The 24476-nt window shown below is 44.6% G+C and overlaps 1 protein-coding gene across 6 annotated transcripts in view; it reads left to right on the top strand.

Moving 5' to 3' along the window:
• PHTF2 (putative homeodomain transcription factor 2) overlaps window positions 1-24476 on the top strand; it is a 325987-nt gene that overhangs the window by 188987 nt on the left and 112524 nt on the right. For all 6 annotated transcript variants that reach the window (XM_063926970.1, XM_063926968.1, XM_063926969.1 and 3 more), the window contains 2 exons: window positions 7127-7285; window positions 21525-21690. In XM_063926970.1, coding sequence (XP_063783040.1) covers window positions 7127-7285; window positions 21525-21690 — 325 coding nt within the window. The remainder of the gene's footprint in view (window positions 1-7126; window positions 7286-21524; window positions 21691-24476) is intronic.

The raw sequence follows: 24476 nt of genomic DNA, 5'->3' as shown, positions 1-24476 counted from the left end.
TTGTGTCCGCCCAGGTTCCTTCTCCATCCTATGTGTCCCTGCCCTGTCTCTTACCCTGGGTGCTCCTCCTCACTGACCAGAAGAGCACTTATTCACATAACAGAAGCGCCAGGAACACGTGAACGCGGCAGGGAGTGAGGTGAGTAATGTGTGGTAGGGCCCCTGGGGCTGAACAGTGCACTGTATAGTGTTTGCGAAGGGGGGAGAGAGGGTAATGGCCTGCTCTCTGCCCTAGCACAGTCTCTGTACTGTGATATGGAATTATACATAGCAGGTGTCTTGGTATCCGGGATCGCTACCCGGTAACATACAGACACAGCCAACACTGTGGCGGATATAAGCAGATGCATAGTATGTGCAGCGCTCCTCTTACTGCCTCAGTGCTCTCTCTCCCAGAAGGCTATATGTAATTCCTGAGTATAACCTACTGAGCACGTTGTGGGGGTCACCGATGCTGGAGTTATGCACCGTATGAGCAGTTCTCCTCTTGTTGCCATACAACATTGCATATAAGACTTTCTTTTTCTTGAGGCCAACAAAGTCTTAGACTTTGATTATTCGGCCCAATTGGGGTTTTGCCTGTCTTGACATACCTGTCGTTATCTGCGCTGCTGTCTTAAAAATAGCACGCCGATATGTGAGGGCAATGTAAGAACTGTCAGCATCACTGACCATTCCAACATCTGCAACTATCGAAGCCCTGTCTCCTCAGCAGGGACGGCGCTCTCCCTGGCAGGTGCCGGCTCCGGGCTGCAGGCGAGATCTCGCACATTCCCAGTGAGCCGGATGGGTGGATATTCACAGCGCATTAGCACTAAGCTGATGCGCTGTTGCAGCTGATAGGGATCACCGGAGGGGGGAGTTTTCACTCTCCCTCTCAGTCAGTCGAGATGTTCATACATCTCGGCATTAGTGCTTCCTGCTTCGCCTCGGTAAAGATACAAAGCGGGAAGAGTGATACCTGCACGATATATGTCCCGGTAACCTACATCTATTCCTTGGTTTCTTAAAGTACTAGATGATAAACGGTTGCTAAACTCTTTTGTTAGCTACAATTATGTCCTCGTACTTCTAGCTGCAATATGTCATGAATCGATAGATGCCTGGTGTAATGAATAGCCAGGTCCCATGTATATCGGCTAGTGTCTGGGGGCCTTTTTTTTTTTTTTTTTGCGGACTATGCATCTTCGTCACAGTGCGATGTGACTAGGACGCACCATGATACTCTGCTGAGGAATTTGACATGCAACAATTGTATATCTCTGTGTGACTGAGTCTGTATACAAAGCACAACTGAACATGGCATGGGAAAAAGTTGCAGCTGCTGAATTGTATGCAGATTCAGAGACTCATATACAGGTGTCACAAATCAAATGAATCTGCATAGTCTCTTGCTGTGTTCTAGTCGCCTCACATTCAACTAAGATGCAAAATAGACGCACAGCATTAACAGAGTCTCACTGAATTTGGTGCTTCGAGAGGGATTGTTGTGCGTGCCTGCAGCAGTGATGTATGAGGACACATCTGTATTATGACAAACTGTATAATTTGCACCTTGATAGCTTTATCATCAGTCAGATGTTTCTATACCCATATTTTTTTAATTTTTGTGTGTGTGGTAGCTTAAGAACACACAGTCGGAAGTCAGAATCTTTAACTATTTTTAATGTCACATGGACGGAGCAAGAAAAGTTCTTGCTGCTGTGAAGGAACTCTCCGCGGGGGGCAACTGGTCCACCTGGTTTCACCAACAAATATATAATACATTTTCTCATACGTCCTAGAGGATGCTGGTGTCCACTTCAGTACCATGGGGTGTAGACGGTTCCTCAGGAGACTTAGTACTTTTCAAGGGTGTGAACTGGCTCCTCCCTCTATGCCCCTTCTCCAGACCTCCGTTTAGAAAATGTGCAGATGCAGACTGGATGCACTCCAGGGGAGCTCTACAGAGTTTCTCTGAAAAGACTTATGTTAGGTTTTTTATTTTCGGGGAGAACTGCTGACAACAGTCTCCCTGCTTCGTGGGACTTAGGGGGCAGAAGGCTCTGCTTCTGGCTGACAGGACACCATTAGCTCCTGAAGGGAACTGAACGCTAGCTGCGGCTATGTGCTCACTCCCACAGCCCGCCGTCACCCCCCTTACAGAGCCAGAAGTCAGAAGACAGGTGAGTGTAAGAAGAAATCTACAGACATTGTGATGGCTAAAAGGTACCGTGCAGCGGGCGGGAACGCTGCGCGCCATGCTACCCACACATACACAGGCACTGCAGGGCGCTGGGGGGGGCGCGCAGCAGCAGCATGAAACTTAGTAAAACTGGCAAAGAAAGGGACATAAGATGCTGAGGCACAGTCCTACCCCCGCCAGTATAAAAATTTACCTGATAAATGCCGAGGAGAAACGCGCCATTACGGGGGCGGGCCTTCCTCCTCAGTCAGCCAGCACACTGCTCAGCGCCATTTTCTCTCCTTCCAGGCTGCAGAGAAGAACGCTGGTCCTCCTCCACTGCTGAACCAAGTATCAGGGTTCAAAACAGGGGGGGGCACAGTGAAATTTGGTGCTATATATTGTGTGATTACCATTATAAAAGCGCTACATGTCAGTGGGCATTTTGTGTTTCACAGACAATTTATTACTGGCGCTGGGTTGTGAACTGGCAAATCCTATCTGTGTCCTTCTGACAGATTTTACTGTGGGTCTGTCCCCTATAAGTCCCGGAGTGTCTGTGGTGTGGTTGTGCACGTGTGTAACATGTCTGAGGCAGGGAGCTCTTCCCCTGAGGGAGCCATTTTAGGGACACAGAGTTGTAATGTGGTTGCGCTACCGGCACACCAGGAGCCTGAATGGGTGAAAGAATTACGTGATAGTGTGAATTATATCAATAAGAGATTAGATAAGCCGGAGTTTCATGCAGAGAGCTGGAGAAAATCAGTGGAAGATGTTATTTTTCATAGTTCTGCCTTTTCATCTGCAGGCGACCCCTCTGGGTCACATAAGAGACCATTTGCACAAATAGTACATACTGATACCGACACGGTTGCTATAAAGGAAGTTTTGGAAGTTACGGAAACTCCTCCTGTACCTCAGGAGAAGGCTTATTTTTATAAAGAAAAAAAATTAATGTAACTTTTCCTCCTTCTCATGAGCTTAATGCTCTATTTGAGGGAGTTTGGGTAAACCCTGAAAAGAAATTTCAGATTCCCAAAAGGATTCAGGTTGCTTATCCTTTCCCGGCAGAGGACAGGAAAAGAAAAGATAAGCCTACGAGGCCATACAGTTTGTGAGATTCCATGCCAGAATATTCCAGTGGGACCTGTTGGACAAGTGGTCTGGATCCCACCTACACATGCACCAGAAGATAATCCTGTCCTCCAAAGCCAGGATTTCGCTCCTGTGGTGGCTACACAGTTCTCACCTACTAGAGGGACGCAGGTTCGGGATTCAGGACTGGGTCCTAGTAACTACGGATGCAAGTCTCCGAGGCTGTTGAGCAGTCACACAGGGGGGAAGCTTCCAAGGAAAATGGTCAAGTCAGGAAACCTGCCTTCACATAAACGTTCTGGAATTGAGAGCCATTTACAATGGCCTTCTACAAGCGGTACATCATCTTCAAGATCAACCCGTGCAGATCCAGTCGGACAATATAACAGCAGTTGCGTACATAAACCGTCAGGGCGGAACGAAAAGCAGAGCGGCAATGGCAGAGGTGACAGATCCTCCTCTGGGCGGAAAGGCATGCAAGAGCTCTGTCAGCAATTTTCACTCCGGGAGTGGACACCTGGGAAGCTGACTTCCTCAGCAGACATGATCTCCATCGAGGAGAATGGGGCCTCCACCAAGAAGTCTTCACAGAGGTGACAAGTCTTTGGGGAGTTCCTCAAGTAGACATGATGGCATCTCGTCTCAACAAGAAGCTTCAGAGATATTGTTCCAGGTCGAGAGACCCTCAAGCAATAGCAGTGGATGCACTGGTGACCCAGTGGGTGTTTCGGTCGGTATATGCCTTCCCTCCACTTCCACTGATACCAAAAGTTCTCAAATTCATAAGAAGAACAAGGGTTCGAGCAATCCTCATTGCCCCAGACTGGCCAAGGAGGGCTTGGTATCCAGATCTTCAGGAGTTGCTTATAGAAGATCCTCGGCCTCTTCCTCCTCGCGAGGACTTGCTGCAGCAGGGGCCGTGTGTGTATCAAGACTTACCGCGGCTACGTTTGATGGCATGGCTGTTGAGCACCGGATCCTAGCCCGAAAGGGTATTCCCAAAGAAGTCATCCCCACTCTTATTCAGGTAACGTCTAAACATTTCCACCGTATTTGGATAAAATATGTGCCTTGGTGTGAATCCAAGAAGGCTCCTACGGAGGAGTTTCAGTTGGGACGTTTTCTCCATTTTCTCCATGGCTGGTGTGGATGCGGGCCTAAGATTGGGTTCAATCAAGGTCCAGATTTCAGCCTTTCAAAAACAATTAGCCTCCCTTCCAGAAGTTCAGACGTTCGTGAAAGGGGTGCTGCACATCCAGCCTCCATTTGTGCCTCCAGTGGCACCATGGGACCTTAATGTGGTGTTGCAGTTCCTTCAATCGGATTGGTTTGAACCTGTACAGGAGATAGAATTGAAGTTTCTCACTTGGAGAGTGGTGATGTTTTTGGCCTTGGCATCCGCAAGGCGGGTGTCTGAGTTGGAGGCCTTGTCTCACAAGAGCCCTTACCTGATCTTCCAGGAAGATAGGGCAGAGTTGAGAACTTGCCAACATTTTCTTCCAAAGGTGGTTTTGGCTTTCCATATGAACCAACCTATTGTGGTGCCAGTGGCTACTGACACTTTCACTGAGTCAAAGTCTCTTGATGTGGTCAGAGCTTTGAAGATTTATGTCGCAAGAACAGCTCGGATAAGGAAAACAGAGGCTCTGTTTGTCCTGTATGCTCCCTACAAGATTGGGTGTCCTGCTTCTAAGCAGACGATTGCGCGCTGGATCAGAGGGACGATTCAGCACACTCATTCCACGGCAGGATTGCCGGTACCGAAGACTGTAAATGTCCATTCTACTAGAAAGGTGGGCTCATCCTGGGCGGCTGCCCGGGGGGTCTCGGCATTACAACTTTGCCGAGCAGCTACTTGGTCAGGGGCAAACACGTTTGCAAAGTTCTACAAATTTGACACCTTGGCCGATGAGGACCTCAAGTTTGGTCAATCGGTGCTGCAGGGTCATCCGCACTCTCCCGCCCGTACTGGAGCTTTGGTATAACCCCATGGTATTGAAGTGGACCCCAGCATCCTCTAGGACGTATGAGAAAATAGGATTTTAATACCTACCGGTAAATCCTTTTCTCCTAGTCCGTAGAGGATGCTGGGCACCCGACCCAGTGCGTACTTTACCTGCAGTAGTTACTTTGTTGTAGTTACACAAGTGTTGTGTTACAATTATTTTCAGCATGTTGCTGCAAATGGTTCATGCCTGTTGGCGTGTGTTACGTTGAATGCCATGTTGTGCGGCATGGTTGAGGTGTGAGCTGGTATGAATCTCACCGTTAAATTAAAAGTAAATCCTTTCCTCGAAATGTGAGTCTCCCTGGGCACAGTTCCTATACTGAGGTCTGGAGGAGAGGCATAGAGGGAGGAGCCAGTTCACACCCTTGAAAAGTCTGAAAGTGCACATGGCTCCTGCGGAACCTTCTATACCCCATGGTACTGAAGTGGACCCCAGCATCCTCTACGGACTAGGAGAAAAGGATTTACCGGTAGGTATTAAAATCCTGTTTTTAGATGTTATTCTACAGGATTGTTCGAAATAAAAACCTTATATATGGTATGTATATGTTTATTGAAATGATTGTAAGTGTCTTCATGTTACATCACATGTGCTGTACATACTAAACAACGGCGTGATGTGTTACATGCTTCATGTAACAAAACAGCATCGAGCATGGAAGCGTCCCATTGGGCGTGCAGCACATCCAATGCGATGAGTTAATGAACAATAGCACCAAGTGACGGATGGGCATGCACACTATACAATGATCATGTAAATTGGTTGAAAGCACCAATATAACACGATCTATTGTATAGTGTGTACCCCGCTAAAGTATACGGGGATGTTTAATAAAACATCCTGAATTTGTTGTGTCATTGATTCAGCAAGGCACGTTCTTTAGAGAGTCTTGTCCATGTTTATGTGATAACATTACGCAGTTGTAGCAGATTTGCCAACTCTATAGTTATGCTGAATATCTCCTATTCTACCACATCCCAAAGGGACTCTATTGACTTGGGATCTGGTGACTGTGGAGACAATTGGATTACACTGATGTCACGGTCATGTGCGTGAGATGAGGCATTATGCTAGTGGAAGTTGCCATTAGAAGATTTTTAGACAGTGGCCACAAAGCAATAACATTTCCAGCAATAATACTAATTAACACAATGCTCAATTGGTGTTAATGTTCCTAATGAGTACCAAGAAAACATTCTCCATACTATTACACCACCACCAGCCTGAAAAGTTGATACAATTCCGATTTGACCCTTTGTTTATGTCAAATTCTGATCAGCGGCATATTGCATAGTTAATTGACATTTATCCAGTCTTCAGCTGTCCAGTTTTGTTGACTCTATTGTCATGTTGCCTCCGTTTCCCATTCCCAGCTTGAGTGAAATCTTGCATGCTCTGTTGCTGTAGGATGTCCAGTACAAGATTGTGTTTAGAGATGCTCTTCTGCATGCTACTGTTGTAACGCATCATTATTTGAGTTACTGATGCTTTCCTGTTGGCTAAAGCAGAATGAACATTCTCTGATCTCATTAACAAGGTGTTATTATCCAGAGACCGCCTTTTTTTTTTTTTTTTTTTTTTTCAGCTTTGCACACCAGTCTCTGTAAACTCTTGACTGTTGTGTATGGAGATCCCAGTAGATAGTAGTTTTCAAGATACTCAAACAGCCCTGTCTTGCGCAAGCAGTCTTTCCACGGTCAGTCACTTAGATCACATTCTTCCCCATTCTGTTTTTGTCTGAAGAATTGGAGCATCAGACTATGAATCAGTTGACTGGCTTATGATGTGGTTTGTTTGTTTGTTTGTTTGTTTGTTTGTTTGTTTGTTTTTTCTAATACAAAGTATTTTTGATTTAAAGGATCCGCATTTGCAAAAACGAAACCAGAAAGCCCGTGGACATCTTTAACAAGGAAAGGAATAGTTCGAGTTGTTTTTTTTCCCTTTTTCTATAAATGGTGGCTTCAAGTTACTTCAAAGGTCATTTTCTATTGGTTGCTACTTCTATATCTTCTTCAAGGTAGGTACAACACAAGTTGATCAATAGGTGTGCACTATTTTTGTTATAGACCACCCACTTTGCAGTATCTCGTGTTTACTTTGTTTCCGGCAAACAAATTGATGTAATTTGTTTTAAAATATAGTAAAGAAAAGGTTTACATTTGAAGAGCATAAAACGCGGTATGCTACATTGGCTTGCATCCTGCATAAACACACGAGCACTGTAAGCATTGACTTGTAATCTGTGAAACCATCATTTATTTCAAATGGTCAGTACAGTATGAGGGAAGAAATAATTCAGTTTGGTAAAATGGGTATACAAACAATGTGCATGGAAATAATTTTTGACAAATTGCGGTACTGAGCTATTTATGTTTAGTTTTTTAAAGAGGAACATCTAAAATGTGTGCTGGCCCTGCTTGTAAATTTAAATGTAGCTAACAAGCAGACTACTGGTTTTAAGACCGGTGTTGACCTACGGTATATTAATCAAAACAACACAGGATAATTTATGGTGAAATGGAATTACTCGCATGTCTGACCTTTGCAAGAGTCTAGCTTTTATTTGCATTACCTTGTCACTGTCTGTTTCCATGGTAATTTATTCTTAGCCTGCACACATGTTTTATATTTACTGAGGGTACAATTACTACAGCAGAATTGCAATCATCCACTGTGTCTAGATACAAAAAAAAAAGACTTAATCTCTATTTCTCTGACGTCCTAGTGGATGCTGGGAACTCCGTAAGGACCATGGGGAATAGACGGGCTCCGCAAGAGACTGGGCACTCTAAAAGAAAGATTAGGTACTATCTGGTGTGCACTGGCTCCTCCCTCTATGCCCCTCCTCCAGACCTCAGTTAGAATCTGTGCCCGGCCAGAGCTGGGTGCTCCTAGTGGGCTCTCCTGAGCTTGCTAGAAAGAAAGTATTTGTTAGGTTTTTTATTTTCAGTGAGATCTGCTGGCAACAGACTCACTGCTACGTGGGACTGAGGGGAGAGAAGCAAACCTACCTGCTTGCAGCTAGCTTGTGCTTCTTAGGCTACTGGACACCATTAGCTCCAGAGGGTTCGAACACAGGGCCTGACCTCGATCGTCCGTTCCCGGAGCCGCGCCGCCGTCCCCCTTGCAGAGCCAGAAGACAGAAGAGAAGCGATGAAATCGGCGGCAGAAGACTCCTGTCTTCATTAAGGTAGCGCACAGCACCGCAGCTGTGCGCCATTGCTCCCACAGCACACCACACACTCCGGTCACTGTCGGGTGCAGGGCGCTGGGGGGGGGGGGGGCGGGCGCCCTGGGCAGCAATAAAAATACACATAATACAGTCTGTGACTGTATATGTGTAAAACCCCCCGCCATTTTTAGTCAGAAACAGGACAGAAGCCTGCCGCTGAGGGGGCGGGGCCTTCTTCCTCAGCACACCAGCGCCATTTTCTCTTCACAGCTGCGCTGAAAGGAAGCTCCCCAGGCTCTCCCCTGCAGTATCCTGGTACACAAAAGGTGAAAAGAGAGGGGGGGGCACATAAATTTAGGCGCAAAAATTGTATATACAGCAGCTACTGGGTAAACACCGAGTTGTAGTGTAATCCCTGGGTTATATAGCGCTGGGGTGTGTGCTGGCATACTCTCTCTCTGTCTCTCCAAAGGGCCTTGTGGGGGAACTGTCCTCAAATAGAGCATCCCCTGTGTGTGTGGTGTGTCGGTACGCGTGTGTTGACATGTCTGAGGTAAAAGGCTCCTCTAAGGAGGTGATAGAGCGGATATGTGTGTGAGAGGGTGTCTCCGTCGACAACGCCGACACCTGTTTGGATATGTGTAAGTTCTAAGGTGAATTTATTGCACAAATGGTTAGGGAACAGACAGGAAATCTACCCATGTCTGTCCCTATGTCACAGAGACCTTCAGAGTCTCACAATGCTCACTATCCAAAATAACAAACACTGGTATCGACACGGAGTTTAACTCCACTGTCGACTACGATAATGCAAAGTTACAGCCAAGATGGCTAGAAGGTATTCAATATATGATTATTGAAATAAAAGATGATTTGCATATCACTGATGACTCATCTGTCCCTGACACGAGAGTACACATGTTTAAGGGGAAGAATGCTGAGGTAAATTTCCCTCCTCTCATGAGGAAAAAGAGCGGGAATCTCCAGACAAGAGACGGCAGCTTCCAACAAGAGAATTCTCAGGCTGTATCCTTTCCCCACTAGGGCCAGGATGTGTTGAGAATCTTCCCCTAGGGTGTCCTGTTTGCACAGACGGTAGCACTTGCTATTCTCAGGGATTCTGCAGATAACGTGCACATTCTAGTATACTACGCAGACCGTCGATTGTGTTGGCATGGGTTTATAGCGCTGTGGCAGCGTGGACAGTTACCTTATCAGCAGAGATTGAGACCCTAGTAAATATATTAAAGATGCTGTCTTAAGTGATAGATATATAGTTATAAAGCATGCCCAAAGAGAAAGAGACATGAGTATACTAGGTCCTAGAGTCAAAGCTATGTCGATCTCTGCTTGACGTGTCCTGTAGAATATGCATTGGACAGATGATGCCGACTTAAGAGGCATATGGAAGGCTGAGGATTGTGTGGAGAAGGGTTCTCGGGCCTGGTCTCCACAGCTATAGCTGGTAATTCTGCTAGTTTGCCTTATATTCCTGCACAGCCTAACAAAGCACGACATTATTAAATGCAGCCTTTCGAATAAAGAAACAAGAAAGTCTGAAGTGCGTCCTTTCTTGTCAGAGCCGGGATCAACACAGCTAGTTCCCAGGAACAGAAGTCCTCCCCGGCCCCTACAAAAATCCACCTATGCCGCTGGGGCTCCACAGGCAGAGCTAGGCCCGGTGGGGACACGCCTTCGTAAGTTCAGCCACAAGTGGGTTCACTCCCTGTTAGGTCCCTGGGCAATAGATATTGTGTCTCAGGGATACAAGCTGGACTGTGAGAAGATGCCCCCTCACCGACGGCCCTGCGGGCTTCCCCCCAAGAGAGGGAGCCAGTGTTAACTGCAATTCACAAATTGTATCTTTAACAGGTGGTGGTCAAGGGTCCCCTCCTTCAACAAGAGGGTGTTATTATTCGACCATGTTGTAATCCCGAAACCAGACGGTTCGGTCAGACCCATGGAAGGCCAACCTTCACAGGAGAGGCCTTATTTGGAGATGAACTAGACAAATGGATCTCCAAAGCTACTGCGGGTAAGTCCACGTATCTTCCTTCTGCAGCTGCCCCCGGCCAGGAAGGCCTACTCAGGACCAAATCTACAGTTCTTTCGGACTGCCAAGTTTAAGGGCAAAACCAGAGGTTCTTCAACAGCCACCAGAGGCGCTAGAGGTAAACCACGAAAACCAGCAACTGCCGGTTCACAGGAGCAGAGCTCAATCTCTGCTTCCTCAAAGCCTTCAGCATAATGGTGGACCCACGATGCCTGGAGGACTGGCAGATGGGAGCCCGACTAAAATGTTTCAGTCACATCTGGACAACATCATGGCAGGATTCCTGGGTTAGAGATCTTATTTCCAAGGGCTACAGACTGGAGTTTCAGGAGCTCCCACCTCACAAATTCTTCAAATCAGGCTTACCAGTTTCACAGGAAGCAGGTATAACCTTACAGGACGCTATTCAAATACTGGTAAAGACTCGGGTCATTGTTCCAGTTCCACCTCATCTGCAAAACAAGGGATATTATTCCAACTTGTTTGTAGTACCGAAACCGGACGGTTCGGTAAAACCGATTTTGAACCTCAAGTCGTTGAACCCGTACTTGCGAGTGTTCAAATTCAAGATGGAGTCTCTGAGAGAGGTGATCTCAGGTCTGGGGGAGGGGGACTTCCTAGTGTCTCTGGATATCAAGGATGCGTACCTTTTACATTCCAATCTGGCCCCCTCATCAGGCTTATCTACGGTTTGCACTGCAGGACTACCAGTTCCAGGCCCTGCCATTTGGTCTCTCCATGGGACCGAGAGTGTTCACCAAGGTGATGGCAGAGATGATGTTTCTACTCCGCAAACAGGGAGTGAACATAATTCCGTACCTGGACGATCTTCTGATAAAGGCACCGCCCAGGGAGCGGTTGTTGGACAGCATTGGCCTCTCAACCAGACTACTCCTGGATCACGGGTGGATTCTGAATTCACCAAAATCTCACCTGGAACTGACGCAGAGGCTTCCTTTCCTGGAAATGATACTAGACACAGAGTCTCAGAGAGTATTCCTTCCCTTGGAGAAGGCTATGGAAATCCAGTCGATGGTTCGGGCTGTCCTGAAGCCAACCTGGATCTCTGTGCATCTGTGCATTCGCCTTCTGGGGACAGTGGTGGCCTCTTACGAGACACTTAAGTACGGAAGGTTTCATGTGAGGCCCTTGTCTGTTGGACAAATGGTCCGGATCGCATCTTCACATGCACCAGAGGATCTGTCTGTCTCCAGAAGCCAGAATCTCCCTTCTGTGATGGCTACAGACTTCTCACCTTGTCAAGGGTCAGAGGTTCAGGATTCAGAATTGGATTCTGCTAACCACAGATGCAAGCCTCAGAGGTTGGGGTGCAGTCACCCAGGGGGTGCAGTTTCAAGGAAGATGGTCAAGTCGGGAAGTCATCCTTCCAATAAACATCTTGGAACTCAGGGCAATCTACAACGCCCTTCTGCAGGCCTCATCTCTATTTCGGAATCAGGCCAGTCAAGTCTAGTCGGACAATGTAACGGCGGTAATGTACATAAACCGACAGGGTGGAACAAAAAGCAGAGCAGCAATGTCCGAGGTTTCAAGAATTCTCCTCTGGGCAGAAAAACATGTTGTGGCGTTGTCGGCGGCCTTCTGGGAGTAGACAACTGAGAAGCAGACTTCCTCAGCAGACACGACCTACACCCAGGGTAGTGGGGCCTCCATCCGGAGGTGTTCCGGTGGTTGACACGTCGGTGGGGATATCCACAGATCGACATGATGGCCTCTCGACTCAACAAGAAGCTCAAGCGGTATTGTTCCAGGTTGAGAGACCCACAAGCAGTGGTGGTAGACGCTCTGACAACTCCGTGGGTCTACCAGCTGGTGTACGTGTTTCCTCCGGTTCCTCTGAGACCAAGAATTTTAAAGAGAATAAAAAGGGACAAAGTTCAAGCAATCCTTATTGCTCCGGACTAGCCTTGACGGGCTTGGTACGCGGATCTTCTCGAGATACTGATCAAAGATCCGTGGCTTCTACCTCTTCGCGAGGATCTTCTGCAACAGGGCCTGTTCTTCTATCAGTACTTTCCGCGTCTACGTTTAATGGCTTGGAAGTTGAATGGCTGATTCTAGCCAGAAGAGGGATTTTTGACAAGGTCATCCTAACTATGATCCAAGCCAGGAAGGGGTTAACGTCTAAACATTACCACCGTATATGGAAGAAGTATGTCTCTTGGTGTGAAAACAGACAATATTCTTTGGTGGAATTTCATCTGGGACGTCTCCTGCTTTTTCTGCAGTCAGGAGTGGATGTGGTCCTACGCCTAGGCTCCATTAAAGTCCACATTTCGGCCTTGTCTATTTATTTACTTTCAGAAACAATTGGCGTCTCTCTCTGAGGTTCAGACGTATTTGAAAGGTGTTTTGCACATCCAGCTTCCCTTTGTGCCCCCCACGACACCTTGGGATCTCAATTTGATGCTGCAGTTCCTCCAATCGGACTGGTTTGAACTGTTACAGGAGGTTGATGTAAAGTACCTTTACATGGAAGACCGCCACACCGTTGGCCTTGGCTTCAGCATGACTTGTGTCGGAGCTAGGGGCGTTGTCCCGCAAGAGTCCGTACTTAATTTTCCACGAGGACGGAGCTGAACTCAGAACTCGTCAGCAATTTCTTCCTAAGGTGGTGTCCGCTTTTCACATCAACCAACCTATTGTGGTTCCGGTTGTCACCGACACCTCTGTAACTTCAAAGTCTTTGGATGTTGTGAGGGCTTTGAAGGTGTATGTAAAGAGAACAGCTCGTCACAGGAAATCCGACTCGCTGTTCGTTCTCTATGATCCCAATAAAATTGGGTGTCCTGCTTCAAAGCAGTCTATTGCACGCTGGATCAGGCTCACTATCATTCATGCTTATTCCACGGCAGGCTTGCCGGTTCCAAAATCTGTACAAGCCCGCTCTACTAGTTCTGTGGGTTCTTCTTGGGCGACTGCCCGGGGTGTCTCGGCTTTACAGCTCTGCCGAGCAGGTACTTGGTCAGGTTCGAACACGTTTGCAAAGTTTTACAAGTTCGATACTTTGACCTCTGAGGACCTTCAGTTTGGTGAATCAGTTCTGAAGGAACCTCAGCACTCTCCCACCTGGTTTGGGAGCTTTGGTACTTCCCCATGGTACTAAATGGATTCCCAGTATCTTCTAGGACGTAAGAGAAAATAGGATTTTTATTACCTACCGGTAAATCCTTTTCTCGTAGTCCGTAGAGGATACTGGGTGCCCGCCCAGTGCTTCGTTCTTCCTGCACTGTTAATTGGTTAAGTATTCTGGTTTGTTCAGCTGTTGCTGTTCATGTTTCAAGTTTGGTTAGCATGGCTTTCCTATTGTTCTGTGTGCTGGCTCGTAATCTCACCACTTTCCTTATCTATCCTTCCCTCAAAGTATGTCCGTCTGGTAAGAGGGGCATAGATGGAGGAGCCAGCGCACACTATAAAATTCTTAAAGTGCCCAAGGCTCCTAGTGGACCCGTCTATACCCCATGGTACTAAATGGATTCCCAGTATCCTCTACGGCAGGGATGGGGAACCTTTGGCCCTCCAGCTGTTGTTCAACTACACATCTCAACATGCCCTGCAACAGTTTTAGCATGGCCGAATAGCAAAACTATAGCAGGGCGTGCTGGTATGTGTAGTTAAAAAACAGCTATAGGGCCAAGGGCTCCGCATCCCTGCTCTATGGACTACGAGAAAAGGATTTACCGGTAGGTAATTAAAATCCTATTTTTATACCTATCATTTTTTTTAAATGGTTTATAGTTTGAAGTATAAAATTCTATAACATCACAGGCATCAGAAGAGAATGGGCATACATTTTAGAATCATACGTACATCTGGAGTATGCGCTAAAGAGAAGAAAGAAAAGTCCCTTTGTTGGTGCCAACAAAGGGTCTATTCTTTCTTGTCTTTAGAGTATTGACTATTCAGTAGTGTTCTACTGTACCCCTGGTGCACCACCAACTAATTATAACTGGCAATCCCAGCACGTAGAATATTAAGAGCTGGTTTCAAAAGTATACTGTTATTTCTTGTTTTGACTGTTCCTTTGTGCGGAAACACAGTTGTATTACAAAAATTTTACATCTGGAGTATCCAATATGAACAGCGTCAAAATGCTATCGTTGGAGACATTAGGCGGTCAGTGTAATAACGCAATATAAATAACTGTAAATTAAGTTTGAAATAGCTACTATAGAAGGATGGTGGTGAAAAAATAATGAGCAATGAGAAAGGCAAGTCAGATGCTTGGTTGCATAGGGAGAGGAATTAGTAGCAGGAAAAAAGAATTAATAATGCCACTTTATAGGTCTTTGGTACGGCCTCATCTGGAATACTGTGTCCAGTTCTGGAGACCATGGGGTATATGCAATTGCGGTCGAATTCCGTCTGGAATTCGACCGTTTTTTAATTCGACACAATTCGACAGTCAGACACCCTCCCGCCGGGACCCGAATTCGACATATTCAATAAAAAAACGGATTCGACAGTCCCGCTGTCGAAAAACGGACAAATTGACGGATAGTGTGCGTCCTTGATTCGACTTCATGGATGGCACAAAATTGTTTAAAAAAAAACCTGAAAAAAAAAATGCGTGGGGTCCCCCCTCCTAAGCATAACCGGCCTCGGGCTCTTTGAGCCGGTCCTGGTTGTAAAAATACGGGGGGGAAATTGACAGGGGATCCCCCGTATTTTAACAACCAACACCGCGCTCTGCGTCCGGTCCTGGTGCAAAAAATACGGGGTACAAAAGACGTAGGGGTCCCCCGTATTTTTAACACCAGCACCGGGCTCCACTAGCTGGAGAGATGATGCCACAGCCGGGGCACACTTTTACACCGGTCCCTGCGGCCGTAGCATTAAATCCCCAACTAGTCACCCGTGGCCGGGGTACCCTGGAGGAGTGGGGACCCCTTAAATCAAGGGGTCCCCCTCTCCAGCCACCCAAGGGCCAGGGGTGGGGTGAAGCCCGAGGCTGCCCCCCCCCCCAATCCAAGGGCTGCGGATGGGAGGCTGATAGCCTTGTGTCAAAATAAAGAATATTGTTTTTTGTAGCAGAACTAGAAGTCCCAGCAAGCCTCCCCCGCAAGCTGGTACTTGGAGAACCACAAGTACCAGCATGCGGGGGGAAACGGGCCAGCTGGTACCTGTAGTTCTACTGCAAAAAAAATACCCAAATAAAAACAGGACACAGACACCGTGAAAGTATAACTTTATTACATACATGCCGACACACATACTTACCTATGTTGACACGCCGACTCTGGCACCGTTTCCAATGTCGACGTCCATGGTACCTGAAAATAAAATGATACTCACCTGATCCAGTGTCCAGTTCTTTTATTGTAATCCACGTACTTGGCAAAACAAAAAAACGCATTTACCCGAACCAGACGGACTGAAAGGGGTCCCATGTTTACACATGGGACCCCTTTCCCCGAATGCAGAGACCCCCCGTGACTCCTGTCACAGAAAGGTCCCTTCAGCCAATCAGGAAGCGCCACTTCGTGGCACTCTCCTGATTGGCTTTGCGCGTCTGAGCTGGCAGACAGCGCATCGCACAGCTCCCTCCATTAGTTTCAATGGTGGGAACTTTGCTGTCAGCGGTGGGGTTACCCGCGGTCAGCCGCTGACCGCGGGTGACCTAACCGCTGACCGCAAAGTTCCCACCATTGAAGATAATGGAGGGGGCTGTGCGATGCGCATCTGACAGCTCCGACGCGCATACAGTCAATCAGGAGAGTGCCATGAAGTGGCGCTTCCTGATTGGCTGAAGGGACCCTCTGTGACAGTACTCACAGGGGGTCTCTGCATTCGGGGAAAGGGCCTTTCAGTCCGTCTGGTTCGGGTAAATGCGTTTTTTTGTTTTGCCAAGTACGTGGATTATAATAAAAGAACTGGACACTGGATCAGGTGAGTATAATTTTATTTTCAGGTACCCCGGACGTCGACATTGGAGACGAGGCCAGAGTCGGCGTGTCAACATAGGTAAGTATGTGTGTCGGCATGTATGTAATAAAGTTATACTTTCACGGTGTCTGTGTCCTGTTTTTATTTGGGTTTTTATTTTGCAGTAGAACTACAGGTACCAGTGGGCCCGTTTCCCCCCCGCATGCTGGTACTTGTGGTTCTCCAAGTAGCGGCTTGCGGGGTAGGCTTGCTGGGACTTGTAGTTCTTCTGCAAAAAAACAATATTCTTACATTTTCAACAAGGCTATCAGCCCCCATCCGCAGCCCTTGGATGGGGGGGACAGCCTAGGGCTTCACCCCTGGCCCTTGGGTGGCTGGGGGGGACCCCTTGATTGAAGGGGTCCCCACTCCTCCAGGGTACCCCGGCCAGGGGTGTCTAGTTGGGTATTTAATGCCACGGCCGCAGGGCGCTGTATAAAAGTGACCCCCGGCTGTGGCATTATCTGTCCAGCTAGTGGAGCCCGGTGCTGGTGCAAAAAACACGGGGGACCCCTACTCTTTTTGTCCCCCGTATTTTTTGCACCAGGACCAGGCGCAGAGCCCGGTGCTGGTTGTTAAAATACGGGAGATCCCCTGTCATTTTTTTCCCCGTATTTTGGCAACCAGGACCGGCTCAAAGAGCCCGAGGCTGGTTATGCTTAGGAGGGGGGATCCCACGCATTTTTCTTTTCTGATTTTTACACCATTCCATTAAAAATAAAATAAAAATAATATTTTTAAAAATATATAAATAATACTTGTGCCTCCTAAATAGACAAACCAAGTACCTAATCCCTTCTAATATAAATAGATATGCTATTACCAATAAAAAAAAAACACAAAAAAAACATGTTTTTAAAAATTTTTATTAGATTCCGCCAGCAAAGTGTGGCGGATTGAAAATGACGAATTTACGGTCTAAAAGCACTGTTGTCGAATTTACAATCTTCAATTGAATATACTTTTGTCGAAATGCCGCATTTGTACCATTGCAGAAATGTCGAATTTGACAAATGTCGAATTTCAAAAAATCGAATTTGGAATGGCCGTTTTTTTTGGCGAAAAGTACTGTATTGCATTGTCGAATTTTTTTGTTTATTTTTTGGCGAAAATGTCCCGTTTTTCGACATTTTCGGGAATTCGACCGCAATTGCTTATACCCCTAAGACTGTAGCGCAATTTAAACATGCTTGGGATAGGCATATAAATATCCTTACAAAGAATTAAGGTTTAAAAAGGGTTGATTACCTAAAGGATAAAAAAAGGGGCAGCCTAGATGGGCCAAGTGCTTCCTATGTGCCATCAAATTCTATGTTTCTATGTTTAGAAGGAAAAGTGAAAAAACAGGGAAGAGGCAGCAGGGGACCTGCTGGTACAGTGCCATAAAAAGTGTGGGGCGCTACACAGGCCCCTGACACATAGTATACCTGCTGCAATGATAGTAAACATAGTACGAGGGTCATGTTTATAACAATCATTTTTGTGAAATAGAAATGGCTAAAGTGTGATGTTTGCACGATTGTAGAATAACCATTCTTTAAGTGGTGGTAACCCTTCCTTACTGCAATGTTAGTTGTGATTGCAGAACCCCTCACCCTAATTACTGTAATCATTCATATTGCTATAAAATTGTGTTTTCAGATTAGGCACTGAGTGGCCAAGTGACTAGGTGCTATTACTTGGTCCTGTTCTATACAACACCAAGTAATCAAAACGTATCCACTTTTCCCTGTTATTTCATGTTGGTTTGGTGAGGAAGTAAATTACTGGATAGATGTGGGTGTATGTGAGTGTACATGTTTTCCAGCTACCTTACTTCCTGATATCCATCCACATCATACACTTGTCACATTTGTTTTAGAATTTGAAATACATTTATTATATTGTATATGTATCAACTTTCCTAATGCCCCATACACACGGTGAGTTTCCGACTATGCCTGATTCTCACTATGCGACAGGGGCCAGGTCGTCACATAGTCAGTATCGCAAGCACATAATGAGTGTGCTTGCGATACTGACTATGGGCGATTTTGGCTAAGTGTCAATTTTGACTATCTCTTCTATAGAGATAGTCAAAATTGACTTGCCTGCACAGGCTATCTATTCTTGCGATGCCGAACGCACCATCAGCATCGAATCGAGAACGCAAGGTGACTTTCACCTTGCGATTTTCACTAACTTTTCTTACGATTTTGACTATATACTCAAAATCGTAAGAAAAATCTCACCGTGTGTACACACCATAAATCAGACATATTTTCATTTGTCTTCCTTATTTGTTTATGGTTTTTTTTTTTTGTTATTAGGACACCACTTCATCTCTAATATCTTTTCTAACTGTAATTTGGCTAAACTATTTGTGTAAATAAAATACACTTGTAGGTGAAACTTCTCCTGCCTGGTACTAACACCCCTCCCACCTGCCCGTAGGTGATTTTTTAAGTAATACAGGTCCTTGCATTGCTGTCTACATATTAGAATGGGCTCTATTATTGGCAAGTCCTGTATTGTTGTATTATAATGTGTTGGTATTAGGGATGATAGGGTTCCCATCTGATGGGGTTCACTTTGACTTAGTGGATGGACTTCATTTTTAGTTGTGCTAAAAATGTAATTTATACTTCATGAAAAATGTAGAGTTTTTCATAATTGTTTTAATTAGTATACTCCGTACTTAGAGCAGGGGTTCCCTACCACGGCCCTCAAGGTACACTAACAGTCCAGGTTTTAAGGCTAACCATACTTGATCACAGGTGACTTAATTAGTACCACAGTTAGTTTGATTTAACCATCTGTGCTCAAGCATGGGTATCACTAAAACCTGGACTGTTAGTGTGCCTTCAGGACCAAGGTTGGCAATCACTGGCTTAGAGTGTGCACCTGCATTTTCTTTCTTTTTTTTCTGCATGACACTACAAGTCTCAGCATAATAGCACCTTTTATGTTTAAAATTAGGTTATGCAGTACAGCCCCCCTCCCCGTCCTCTGTATTTGTGTATAGAATGCACACTTGAAGGTGAGATTCCTTTAGCTTGGACTAGCACCCCTCCCATCCGCCCTTAGATTATTTTCATTGGATCCTTGCACTTCAGTCGATAAAGTGTTATTGGCACTATTATAAGTAAGACCTGGATACATTTATATAATGTGTATTAGGGAAGATAGGTACCCATCTGATGAGGTTTACCTTGACATTGTAGATGAGCAAGCATTTTTGGCCAGACATGTACTAAACCTTATTAATACTCAAACTGTACATTTTTTATTTATTTATTTTTTTAAATCAGGCTTATGTTGATTTTCAGTATTCTTAGTGCTCAGAGTGTGCACCTGCATTTTCTTTTCCTGCATTGGGGTGTATTCAGTGCATGTCGGATCCTCTCAGACGGAGAGGATCTGACAATGCAGTATTCAATTTGCTGGAAAATTTATTTATTTATTTATTATTCCGACTGGTTTTGCCCGTTTTCGACAATGTCAGTCCGACTTTTTATAAAGTTGGATTGACATTGTCGAAAACGGGACTAAAACCTGTCCGATTTGGCCACAAATCCGACAAAACACGTGGATCCGACAAGTCGGAAAAACAGCAACTCCATTGAATAGGTCGAATCATAATTCGACCTAAAAAAGTCGAAAACTGCCATCTTTCCGACTAGACGGCAGTTCCGACTTCAATTGAATAGACCCCTTAACTGTAATTCGGCACATACTCAACTACTGCTCTTTCATCATTGCCGTTTCCAAATCTGAGGTATCCAATCTTGTCTAATGGATATATCAAAACAATTAATATGTTTAATAATACTGGCCTCTGATCTACTAAGATCTTATCAATCCATATAAACACTCTTCATTTCCTGCTGCAGGACATTCTTTTTGTTACATGTTTAGGGGTATATTCAATTGATGTCGAAAGCTGCCGTCTGTCGAAAAGACGGCAGTTTTCGACTTTTTTGTAGGTTGGAAGGGGTTCCAACCTATTCAATATTTTCGACAAGTTGAGGAATTCGACTTGTCGAAAAGCAAGTGGATCGGCGGTATAGCTGCCGATCCACATGCTTGTGTCGAAAACGGGGCCAAAACCGACAGATAGATAGATATATAAATATGCAGCGGTATAGCCCGGCACTCACTGTGGGATAGCTGTTGCTTGCTGTGGTCCCTTTGTAAGTAGCAGAAATAAACAAGTAACTGCTTTTCAGTACATCAGACTGTTTTTTTCCGCTACTTGTGTATACAGGTTGAGTATCCCTTATCCAAAATGCTTGGGACCAGAAGTATTTTGGATATCGTATTTTTCCGTATTTTGGAATATTTGCATACCATGAGATATCATGGCGATGGAACCCAAGTCTAAGCACAGAATGCATTTATGTTTCTTATACACACAGCCTGAAGGTCATTTTAGCCAATATTTTTTAAACTTTGTGCATTAAACAAAGTGTGTACATTCACACAATTCATTTATTTTTCATATACACCTTATACACACAGCCTAAAGGTCAGTTAATACAATATTTTTAATACCTTTGTGTATTAAAGAAAGTTTGTGTACATTGAGCCATCAGAAAACAAAGGTTTCACTATCTCACTCAAAAAAGTCCGTATTTCGGAATATTCCGTATTTCAGAATAATTGGATAAGGGATACTCAACGTGTGTGTGTGTGTGTGTGTGTGTGTGTGTGTATGTGTATGTATATATATATATATATATATATATATATATATATAATGTGTGTCTATAAAATAGGGCACTCACCAATCCTTTTCACGCAGATATATGAACCTGCACAGTCACAAGGTACATCCTAGTCACATTGCGTTGCGACTAAGATGTATTTTTTGCAAAAAACATTAGCAATGTCTCACGTGAGCTGGCGCACTGAAAGGGGTTGTTTAGTACAACTGCAGCAATAATGTATGAGGACACATCTGTACATATATACCTTGTTGTGTATAACTGTGTGTTACGCTATTTTCAATGTAAGTTTGCTCTAATTTCATTTAAAATGTTATAGATTATTGATGATGTACAATAGGTTTACTCATATATAATTATTTCTGGTTATGTTTTTTAGTTGCCTCAGTAGTATTATTCTCCATTTCACCCGGGCCTCACTGTGTACCCATCACTGAAGTAATTGGACCAATATGGTTGATGCTTTTGCTTGGAACAGTGCATTGTCAGATTGTATCAACAAGGACTGTTAAATCTCCTCCAATCATTGGTGGAAAAAGAAGAAGGTAAATAAATAGATTAATTAAATAATGTTTGATCATGCATGTCTTCTAAAACTAATGAACTGAGGTGTGAGTCTTCTTTTTTAACCCTTTGTGTGTTAGGTTTATAATTTTACCAGTGTATCAGATACCACAGTACATAGTGTGCCCAAACTGATAAAATGGGTTCCATACGAGTAAATCTTATGAACAACCAAATTCAGTGGCATCATGAGACATTCAAAGGGTTATATTACCTATTCTTTGTTGATTTGCCAATACAGAAGTGTGTAAGTAGTGTTATTGATGCATTCACAAGCTAACCAATTAGAAATAAAGAATAGAACTACAAATATTAGTAATATATAAAAATGTTATGTACATGTTTACATCTTCTACTAATTAGTTTAAATATCTTGTTTATATTGTTTTGTTATGCATAATGTGCCTGGGTGTGTTATAAGAAAGTATACAGAGCTACCCATTGACTTCCTGTTCCATGCATCTTTCCCAAAATTCTGTATACATAATTTATAATAAACATTATTTTGTTTTATGCCCACTTTATGTTGACTTTTGGTATGTTTCACAACCATCCTTGCATTATTTTGACCTTCTGTGATGTTATTTTATGAACTAATAATATTTCTCTTTGTTGACTTGCCTATTATGTAGTGACTTTCAGAGAATGACCATTTAGTCATTCAGTGGAACTTACAATCTATTTTTCCTCCCACATGCCCATGAACACATGTACTCATTAGGGTTAGTTTAGTTACTGTAGAAGCCATTTAACCTCCCAGCATGTTTTTGGCGGAAGTCCATTGCCCATAGAAACACAAGTATCCACAGGTTAGCACATAAAAGCTTCTCACAGAGAAAATGTTATATGTCTTCAAACTCAAAGCCCTCAAAGGTGCTAACATTCAATAAATAATACACAATATTTTACTTTGCCTTTCTTTTTAAGCTTAGTGGATGATCTTATTTAGTAACTTTATTCTAAGCACACAAATATGGTCGTGTACTTAGAAATTGTGTTGGGTTTCTGAAGTTTATTTGAAATACAGGTTTAGTTATCACAGTCTTCCTGCATCAGTGTAACTGGAACCACAAATGACTGCTAATGTTTATATGCTTAGATTGATTACATGTTGGACCAGCCACTCCTATTTCAAATTTGCCTTGCCTGACACGCAAGAGTACTGTATAACCAGTCTTGAAGAGGAAATGCTACAGTTATAATAAAACACAATACAGTTGTATTTAAACAGTATAAGATTCAAATCTTCATTCTACTGAACTTTATGCCATACGTATATTAGGCTATACAAATTCATATGCAATAGCTGGTATACAACAGAGGCTTAGTGTAATGATGGGTATGTAAAATCCATAGCTCCATTAAAAATTGCTTTCTGGAGTTTCCAGAAGACTAGCAATGGGGGGAGTGAACAACCCTCCTGCATCCTGCCCATGGGTGGGGACATGATGGTACAATTCACAGTGATTAGCTCCATTGCGTCTTGTGCGCGGCATAATGCATTTGGAACTCATCGAATATCAGAAAAAGAGTCTATGTAAGTATGGCTCCATCTGGAGATAAGTTTACCATACATACAGAGCCCTGCTACAGTCAGCATGTAAAGCAGACATCCATTCTGAGTAGTTTACAGGTGCAAGATTACTGTTCGGAAATGCTGCACTGAAACTCACACTAGTGGCCACGATGAGAATAGTCCTTAGTGATGGGGAAGTAAATTAGTGTTTCTATACTGAAATACAGTAAATTCATTAGCATCATAGCTTTATTGCAGCACTACCCATGGAAACTATGGTGTAGATATCAAAACTTACTAGTTGCTATAGGTTAAAACACCTTTATGCATAATGCTCTTTGTACTTAAACCATAGGTGTGCGCAGGGGGGGTTCCTGGTGCGCACAGGCACCCCCTAATGTCTGGCACCCCGATATCACATGCCTGATGCAGCGATCGCCGAGCAGGCTGATTACTGTCCCCTCTGCACTGCACCCTGTCAGGACTGCATTACTGACCGGACGCCTTGGTTAATCAAGGGTATCACTGCCACCGGCTTTCAAACTCCATGCACAAAAACATGCTCGCACGCCCACCTGCCACATGCCCACCTCTCTCCTTCTATGCTATGCCAACGCCAGCCACTGATGAGGATCAGCATGCAGCCAGGAAGACAAATTCAATACTGGCAGGCGGTCAGCAGCAGCATTGACACGTCACTCGTTTTTCCAGCAGCAGCAGTACTAGTCTGCGACTGTCAGTGTCAGTGAGTGACTGACTTGTAAGTAAGCTGCTGCAGCTTGCAGGGGAAAGAGACGGGGAGCCAGACCAGGCTGAGGAGGAGCAGTGTAATTGCAGTGAGTGCCATCAGGGGTGTTTGTTTGGTGCACACCACAACATTTGACAATGTACCGGCTTTATTAGGATTGGTACAAGGGTGGATTTTTTTATATTGTGTTGACTGTCAATAGATGGTGCTAGACACGCCCATAAGGCGGTGCTAGACACACCCCTCCGATGGTGCACCCCCTAATAAAATGTGCTGCGCACGCCTATGACTTAAACCCTATTGAAACATTCACTGTATTTGCTGAAATAAATACGTGAACCTCTTGGACAATCTGTGATTAAACATAGCAATCAGCATAAGAGCAAATTCCCTTTAAAAGGAAAACAAACTAGCTTGCACCATCATACTTCACAGAACAAATCCACTGATAAGCGGCTGGTACACCTGTTTAGTCAACTGTAGCTTATTGGCAGATATGCTTG

Source organism: Pseudophryne corroboree, chromosome 6 (assembly GCF_028390025.1).
Source record: "Pseudophryne corroboree isolate aPseCor3 chromosome 6, aPseCor3.hap2, whole genome shotgun sequence".
NCBI lineage: Eukaryota > Metazoa > Chordata > Amphibia > Anura > Myobatrachidae > Pseudophryne > Pseudophryne corroboree.
This window is presented reverse-complemented; position numbering and strand designations above follow the sequence as displayed.